The following is a 9,006-nucleotide window of genomic DNA, read 5'->3' as shown; positions in this document are numbered from 1 at the left end:
AAGTGAATGTTGTCACTGAGAGACTGTTTTCGTGATTCCACTAGGGTGTGTTTGTGGCTACAAGCTACGGGACTAGACAGGGGTATCTGGACCGCCTTCCATGCTGTCCCAGGTCATGGGAGGGATTTCACCTCTCTGAGGAAATGCGGGAGAAATTAAAGCGACCAAAGCACAACCAAGAACTTGAACTGAGTGCCAAGATTTATTGATTGGATCAATGGAATGTCACATACAACGGGGAAATCCAGTTCAGCGTTGGGTCCTCCTCGTTCTCATTGGAAGGTTTGAATTCCTTGAGGCTTCAGAGAGAGTGTCCCTCTTGGTGCGCAAGCTTTGTGACAGTCCGTGTGGAGCATGGCATCCCTCCTGGGCACAACGCAGTTGCTGTCGACAGTCAACTTGCCTTGTTCTCCCTGCCAGACACTATCATGAGCATTGCTTGTTCCTTCTTCTTTCTCTCCCCCATGGCTCTGCCTCCCAGGAAAGGAGGCTTGAAAGGGGCTCGGGGGAAGGCCTTCCTTCCTGCCCCTAAACCTGTGGCACTGGGGAGCCTGACAGTATGTCAAGCAGGGCCTTGAATTCTTCCTCGCTGAGGGGGGCTTCCAGGGTTGCTGCAAGTTCCTCTTCCTCTGTGTCCACATTCAGAAAAGGGCCTGCCTTGTCCAGAATGTCCACGTCTGACAAGAGTTCATCCAGGAGGCTTGAGGAGCCTGTAAGGGCTGAGCGCTGGGGCTGTTGCTCCAGCTGGGGAGATGTCTCTTCACCTGAGCTTGCCTGCTGCTGCCAGAAGTGTGTCTCTGGTGGTGCAGGTGGCCAGATGGCCCCCTGGGCAGGCTGCCCACTGGCGATGAGAGCATGTGACCGTTCGCCCCACTGAACTGTGGCCAGAAGAGGCTGTGTGTTCTGGCATCTCTGAAGGGCTGCCAGGCTGGGCTGGAGCATGATGAACATCAACGGCTGGCCCACACAGCACCCATAGGAAGCCTCTGGCCCAAGAAAGGAGGGGGAGAAAACAGCAGTGGCCGCAGCAAAGGATTGCATGCTATCAGGTGCATGAGAGGGAGGATAACGATGAGAGCTTCTATGGACAGTGGGCAGGGTGCTTTGGTCCGACAGGGCAGTCACAGCTGATGTGGCATCAGGGCCTTTGGCTAAGGCATTCACAGGCCCACTAGCGCTCTGTTTTGGGTGCCGAGCTCTTCGGTTCTGGAACCATATCTAGGGAACCATATGGGGCGACAGGAGCATTAGCAGCGTGACAATCCAGATCGACTTGCCGCCGCCTCATTCCCGGCCCACCCCAGCCCGCCCCAACCTGCCCTGCCCTGACCTGACATGCCCTCCAATCTGTCAGACCCATGGCAAGTACTGTTGGGCCTCACCTAAGGGCCATTTTTCCTATAGAGCTTTCACCTTGGCTCTTGAAAATGCGGGAGGACGTCAGGGCAACACAGGACTCACACCACTCTCCGCACCCTTCCCCACCCCTGTCTTTGAGGAGAGCTGGCATTGACCAGCTACAAACTCAGGCCCCTCCCTGGCTGCCCAGGACTTCCATTGCCCTGTCCTCTTCTGGAAATGGATGCCTTCAGATCAGCCCCCGTAGCGTATTCGTAAGACGAAGGGAACTTCCTCCCAATCCCCCGTCTCCAAGCCTACATATATCCAGCAACAACCCGTCGCAAGGGTTAACACTCCTTTCTCGTGGGAGAAGCCAAGTTCCACCCACTGGTGGAGAACTTACCTGGATTCGAGGTTCGGGAATTCCTGTCTGGTGAGCCAATTCTTCCCTGGCAGCAATAGATGGAAATCGATCCCTCTCAAAGGCTTGCATAAGGACCCTTGTTTGAGAAGGAGAGATGAAAGTCCTCTTTCGCCTGGCCTCTCTTCCCATGCTTCCTAAAGAAGAACACACAGAGAAGAGAGGACATTCAGGCCAATTTCAGCACATTCACAGCAGATCCAGTGTGTGGTATGTAGGAAGCGGTATGTCATAGATCAAGATCGATACATCGATACACCTAACTCAGTGCTATGTGAAAACGCCCCATGTGACGGAAGAAGGCATTTCTGCACGTCCGGGCAGGTTCTGGACCCAAAGATTCCAAGCCTTCCTGGGCATGCATCTCCCCACCCTCCAAGAGGGGCATGATGCTCCTGGGTGGAACAGGAATGGGGCAAGATCCCAAGATATCATGGTTTCCTCTCTGAAGCGTTCTTGGCCTCCCATGGTCATCCACGTTCATAGATGATTCTGTCTCAAGGAGATGCTCTTGGGAAATGCCTATGGAATGCCGGGTACTTACCTCGAGTCAAAGCCTCAGGTGGTGGGGGCCGCAGTGGCTGTGACTGCCCTCCTTTGAAGGCATTCTCCGACAGCAATCGGCTCTGCTTTAGGCGTCTTCTTCGTTGGTTTTGAAACCAAACCTGGGTACAAAGAAAGAAAGCCTTGTCTTTCAATGCTTATGCACGTACTTCCAAGATCTATTGCAGGGATGCACCATAGAACAAATGCACAAACGCACCAGCCAGCCGGCCGGCCAGCCAGTCGGCGAGCAACAAGCCGACTGATGGAGACCCAGTATGGCCCGTCTGCCCCCAGTGGAAATATTTACGATTCAAAGGGACTGAAGTCTCACTAGCATGTAGAATGTAGACTCCGGCTTTTACCTCTGAAGAAGTGCACCAGATTCCAGAATACACAATCTGTGTCCGTGAAAATAATCCTTCCTCTTCGAGTCACCTTACTGGTGTCCAGAGTAATGACTTGTGACACAGGAGGAGACAATGCTTGCTTTCCCACAGTCAGAATGGGATGGATAGCTAACTCTCTCTGTCTCTCTCCCCCGCCCCAGCCGTTCTCATCAAAACTACCATTTTCTCTGTGGGTCTTTTGGTCTCTGTCTACGATTCTCCACATCTACCTGTTGACGTCTGTCTCTGTTGAGACCCCCCCGGCTGCCCAAGTGACTGCCTGCCTGCCTTCCCCTCACTCTGTCTCTGTCCCAGGCTCTCAGGCTCAATCTCCTTTCCCTCATTTGGTCTCTTTGCCTCCCGTTTCCCGTAGTCCATGCCCGATTCATGTCTCCCTGCCTCTCTTATGTCCCCACAGGCAGTACTGTCTCATAACATGCAATCGTATCCATTAGCAAGTGCCCCCATGAAAACCACTCTTCTCATGCTGCCTGGGAACTACTCATTGACAGTTACTACTCAACTACATGCCTCCATCACTTTTAGGTCAGGAGGCTCTTATGTACCCGCTCCCCTTCTTCAGAATATGTGTCCTTGTCTTCAACAGTGAAACATTGTGCATGCTACCTCATTCCCCAAGGCCGAACAGCAGTGTGGACCTGTGCTTGTGTGCGTGTGTGTGTGCATGTCTTTAGACATTTCTGATGGTGGTGTGTGGAAAATTGGACACCCTGAGAAAAAGTGTTCGTAGGGAAAGTCAATCAGTCTTTGGTGACGCTCTGTAAGGTCGCAGGCACGGTGTTCCTAACTTTGGTGACTCCTCTCCAACGTGCCCAGAGAGGGAAGTCTTCAGCACAGCTAGTTCCTCGGAGGCCAGCCATCAAGGTAACATCTCCTTGACACCACCAGGCCTTCCTGCTTCCTTGACCCCTCGCCCTTTATACTTGACCACACATTTGAATGGACCTCTCGCCACACAGCTCAGTCTGGCCACGTTTTCCAAAGGGAGCCACCTTCTTGCCAAGATTCGAGTTCCTGCTGTCTGGAGCACCCCGAAGAGGAAAGCCCTAGAGTAAGGAGTGCAACTGGAGTGGGGCAACTTGCATCTGGACATGGACCCCGAGAGGGAAAATGGATCGAGAGACTCGGTTGTACCTGAATTCTGCTTTCTGGAATGTCCAGTTCTCGTGCCAGCCATTCTCTGGTCGTTATCCCGGGATAGGGGTTCTGTTGAAAGAGTGCTTGCAGGGTGTCCTTCTGACTCAGACTCAGAACAAGCCTCCTCCTTCGCGATGGTCTTGAGAGTCGGCCTGTGGGAGAGAAGAGGGGGAATGTGTCAGGGGAGAATCCATGGAGGTGCAAATGAATGGTGCCGGCCCAGTGCTGGTCCCTGTGCCATGAGAAAAAGCTCTAAGCCAGGGGAAGACTCTGCATTTGGATAAACCGTGGGTACACCCCGAAAGCCACGCTGAGTGGGACCCTGGGGGCTCAAGCTAAGCTGAGGGTCAAGGCTATGGGGATCACCTCACCATTCGCCAATGATCCACAGGACGCAATGCAAAGAGAAGGGGAAAGCCCTAGGAAAACAGGCTACCGTGACCAAAACGGGTGGAAGGATTTTCCACCTGTGGAGGCCTTGGAAAATCTTGATGGCTTCTACCAGATTTACCTCTAACTCTATGCTAACCATAGGAACCTGGCTTCTGAACTATCATTCGCACAGCATATCTGCACTTTCACTATTGGAAAGGAAATTTAGACGAAAGCCCAATGAAGCCAGACAAACACACAAGCCAACCCCCAACACAGAACACACTAGAGGATTGTTTAGAAAACCTATTTTTTTGAGCCATGACCAACGTGCTGCCCTGTCTGATGGCGCCAACCCACCCACACACCCACAACAGCCCAGTACTCCTCAGAAGATGAGTTTCCCTTTTAGTCACCGAGGTCATGGTGACTCTCCCCGTGTGCATGCTATTCTTTCAGTTGGGCAGTCTGAAGGGCTACCCCCCACCCCTTTCCTATTTGAGGTTGCCTATTTCTTGTAGCAAGGGAATGGATGGATGTTTGTTTCCTGCATTCTAAGGTGGGAGCCGGGTGTGATGGCCAGGGGGGGTGTGGTTTCAGGCACGTCCTGCACACCCTTGAGATCTTGAGTTTCCTGAAATCTCTCCAACTCTAGGTCAATGCCAACCCTTCTGCAAGGGCTACCTGCCCTAGCAGCTGGCAGCTGGTGACGTAGGGTCGTCTCCAGGTCTCCCTCTGGAAGGATTCAAGACAAGGCAAGGGTTTCGGATCCCCAACGGGGACTCCCTTTAAAAGCGCCCTTCCTTCCTGCCAGCTCCAAGGAACATATTTGGAAAGCACTCAAGGAACGGACTTGTCACACTGCAGATTTTGGCTTTCCAGAGACTCCTGCAGTGCCTACCTTGGAGTCTAATGAAAGACAGTTCGAGTGCTCCTGGAATCTCTGTTTCCCAGGTTCTAGCTTTCAGGTGTGCTCAAAGAAAATCTCTCTTTGTCTCGTAATCTTAACACATACTGGATGTGGATTATTTCCATGGACACCGTGGAAGTTAACCAGTTCAAATGGAACACACAACATAACAGAGCAAATCCGCAACAACAGCAAGAATAGAACATGTGAAACAAATTCAAAATCCCAAACACTGTCAACTGGAAAAGAGTGTCAGTTTAGTTGGGAACGTTATCAAATACTCGTGTTCCATTCACTGCAAACACAGGCTGGGATTTTTAGTAGAGAAGCCATTGTCAGGCAACAGGGCTACCAACTTCCATGTGGATTTCTAGAAGGAAAACAAATGAAGCAGCAAACCAGAAATATGTACGTGAAATGCCCAAACCAAGGTGCATCCTTTTGCCCAAGTGATTCCAGAAACATGTCCCAGCATATCAGTGCATGCCATTTGGTGGTCATTGGGAAACTTCAACCTTCGTGGTGATCAACCCTTGGGTCGGGGAGGTGCATGAGTGTATTTGGATGATCCAAGCGCAGAGCCCAGATGCTGAGGGCAACGTACCTCTGGAGGTGCTGTATGTGCCGGATGAGCTGGACGAATCCATGGTGGGAGACCCACAGGGATGGCACGGAAACTGCTGGCCAACTGTTCAGTTCTCAGAAGCTCAGGGTTTATAATGGATGAGGATGCCACGCCCCTATTTATGTAAATAGCCACAGATGGTGCAGAACCCTTCCTTGCCAATTGAGAACCTGGAAGGAATCCCGAGAGGCAAGTGGGCGTTGGAATGGAAGGCCTGCTCGGAGGCTCCCAGGTCCCTTTGAAGCTGCCGCCCTCGTCATCCTTTGCCAGAATGCTTGGGGTCAAGTGCTCTCTCCTTTTCACACCTTTCAACATTCCACACATACTTTCTGTCTCCGTGGAATTCCCCACCTCTGAGTCATTCACGCTTAAGTGTGTCACTGTACTTTCCCAAATGGAGAGAGAACCTAGAGCCTAGTTTGCATCGAGTACGTTTCCCACTTCCCTCATCACCACCAGGACATCATTGCCTCACACTCCTAAAGCATTTCCTTGGCTGGGGTTTGAGTTCCCGATAATTCACATACTAAGCTTGAGTGCTTATCTAGTGTCTACCCATGGTCCTCAGCTGTTTGGGACTTTTTCAGAGGTACTCTGAAACCCATCCCGTTGCTCACATGCCATGGAGAGACCAGAGAAAGGGGCATGCCACACGTGTATGTTTCACAAGGAAAGGAACTTATTTTCAGTGCTTATCCTTGGCGTACAAAAGAGAGAGTCGGTTTCACATTCAGTGGTCAACTGACAACTGTACCAAGAAGAAGAAGGAGAAGAGGAAGGGGAAGGGGAAGGGGAAGGGGAAGGGGAAGGAGAGGGATATGTAGCACGTTACATGATGGATGATGACACAGCTGAGTTTGAAAGGAAAGCTTGGATTCCAAGTACAGCCATCCCAACATTATCGGTGCATTTGGGCTGCAGAGAATAGAAAAATTTAAAACAAACCAACAAAAGAAACCCCACCAAAAAATACAGAACCATGCCAAATGTGTTCTTTTGCCACCATGCTTCTTTGGCCACCACGTGGATTAACATGAGGATAGTGAGCTTATTCAGAAACAGTTGGCAATCAGAGTAATTACACCAGCAATTCATGAAAACGTGGCTGGTGTGTGTGTGTGTGTGTGTGTGTGTGTGTGTGTGTGTGTGTGCACGCACGTAGGGGTGTTTGTGTGATCTGTGTGTTTGATTTTCTGTACCCACTAAGGTCGGTTGTCAGGTGGTACCCTTGGACGGATGTCACCGGGACCAGTAGGTGTCTGCAAGTCCCAGGGGGCCCAGGAGGATGTCCTGAGGAGGTGTATGTCCTAGTCCCTTGTCCTGCAGTGCCAGAGATCAGAGGGAGGCATGACCATCTTGTTGGATCAGGGGGGGTTTTCCCGAGTAGTTGGAAGTTTTGGCTGAGAAAATTAATCACTGAAACATGGGATTTGCTGGCTTCTCCCAGAAGGCACTGCCTGCCAGACCTGGATCACCTCCCTCCTGGACAATCCAGGTGGGATAAGCTTGCTTGGGGGAGCAGAAGCTGTGATCTGCATGGCAGCCAGGGAATCCTGAGAGCCTGCAGGTGTGTTTATGCACAGTGCACCGCTGGCCTCCCTGTGGAGGTACCGCTGCCTGTCCCTGGGCTCTGAGGTTTCTCTGGAGCGGCCAGCATTGGACAACCAAGATGGTAAAGCCACAGTTCCTAGCTCTAGGAAGAGCCTGTGCAAGTCCTTCCACCCACAAGAATCTCAGTGTTTCCCGGAACACTGTGACCCAGTGTTCCCCCCACCCTCTTGAAAGCACCAACTCTTCCATAAGCTGTCTCTTTCTACATCTCCAATCCTACTTGTCCTGAGGCTACCGTGGCCAGATTCTTTTCCCAGAAGGCCTATGCCACCTGTGTGGCTCTTGAAAATGATGTTCCATTTCTGCCCAGTGAAAAGAAGGAGAGAGAGGGAGAGAGAAAGTGAAAGAGAAAGAGAGAGAGAAAGTGAGGGGGAGAGAGAGAGAGGGCGAGAGAGATAGAGAGAGAGAGAGAGAGAGAGAGAGAAAGTGAAAGAGAAAGAGAGTGAGAAAGTGAGGGAGAGAGAGAGAGGGAGAGAGAGCGAGAGAGCGCTGTATATAGCTCTAGAGATCTGGACAAATGGGAGCCTAAGACAGGGGAGTGACTGGGAAGGAGTTGAGGACTAGATGTATCTGCAGAGATATGCACACAATAGAGCTAGAGACCCGGATGCAGTTGTATCCAGAGACTCAGATACATTGTTGTTTACACATTAGATTATTTTAATACTTCGTGCCACTGACACTCCCATGCTGGCCATGGGGCACACAGATTGAGCCAGTGGAGAATCACTCAACACAGAGTGTACGAGGCACATGTGTTGGAAAATATTTTTGAAAGAAGCAGTGGAAGGGATCATCTGCCATGACGTTACAATGCCACAGGCATTCGGTTTTTCAGTTCATTTGTTCATCACTTTAGTTATAACTTGGCTTATCTTTTGAGAGGTGTGTTCCTGTAGTGTGTAGCCGTGGACATGTAATGAGCCAGAGAGAGAGAGAGAGAGAGAGAGAGAGAGAGAGAGAGATGGAGAGTGATGATTTGTGTGCATAATACATTGGGCACAGTTGTTACTATAAACCCTGGCAATGAAAGTGTTTGCATAGTTCTGTCCTTGTGTGCAACGGCGATGCCCTCGAGGAACTCTTCCATACCATGCACCCAGAAAGCAAGTGAATGTTGTCACTGAGAGACTGTTTTCGTGATTCCACTAGGGTGTGTTTGTGGCTACAAGCTACGGGACTAGACAGGGGTATCTGGACCGCCTTCCATGCTGTCCCAGGTCATGGGAGGGATTTCACCTCTCTGAGGAAATGCGGGAGAAATCAAAGCGACCAAAGCACAACCAAGAACTTGAACTGAGTGCCAAGATTTATTGATTGGATCAATGGAATGTCACATACAACGGGGAAATCCAGTTCAGCGTTGGGTCCTCCTCGTTCTCATTGGAAGGTTTGAATTCCTTGAGGCTTCAGAGAGAGTGTCCCTCTTGGTGCGCAAGCTTTGTGACAGTCCGTGTGGAGCATGGCATCCCTCCTGGGCACAACGCAGTTGCTGTCGACAGTCAACTTGCCTTGTTCTCCCTGCCAGACACTATCATGAGCATTGCTTGTTCCTTCTTCTTTCTCTCCCCCATGGCTCTGCCTCCCAGGAAAGGAGGCTTGAAAGGGGCTCGGGGGAAGGCCTTCCTTCCTGCCC

At 51.1% G+C, this 9,006-nt stretch overlaps 1 protein-coding gene across 1 annotated transcript; it reads right to left on the bottom strand.

Moving 5' to 3' along the window:
* Window positions 1–528: 528 nt before the first annotated feature.
* Window positions 529–5,781, bottom strand: LOC309822667 (double homeobox protein 4-like protein 4; the record flags this gene model as incomplete). Its single annotated transcript, XM_082654631.1, has 5 exons — window positions 529–1,218; window positions 1,745–1,899; window positions 2,307–2,427; window positions 3,850–4,004; window positions 5,739–5,781. The coding sequence occupies 5 exons, from the start codon at window positions 5,779–5,781 to the stop codon at window positions 529–531; spliced, it is 1,164 nt and encodes a 387-aa protein (XP_082510757.1).
* Window positions 5,782–9,006: the final 3,225 nt, after the last annotated feature.

The sequence above is a fragment of the Grampus griseus genome (genome assembly GCF_964374135.1).
Source record: "Grampus griseus genome assembly, chromosome: 5".
Taxonomy (NCBI): Eukaryota; Metazoa; Chordata; class Mammalia; order Artiodactyla; family Delphinidae; genus Grampus; species Grampus griseus.
Note: the sequence above shows the minus strand (reverse complement) of the source record. Positions and strands in the feature narration are given on the sequence as shown.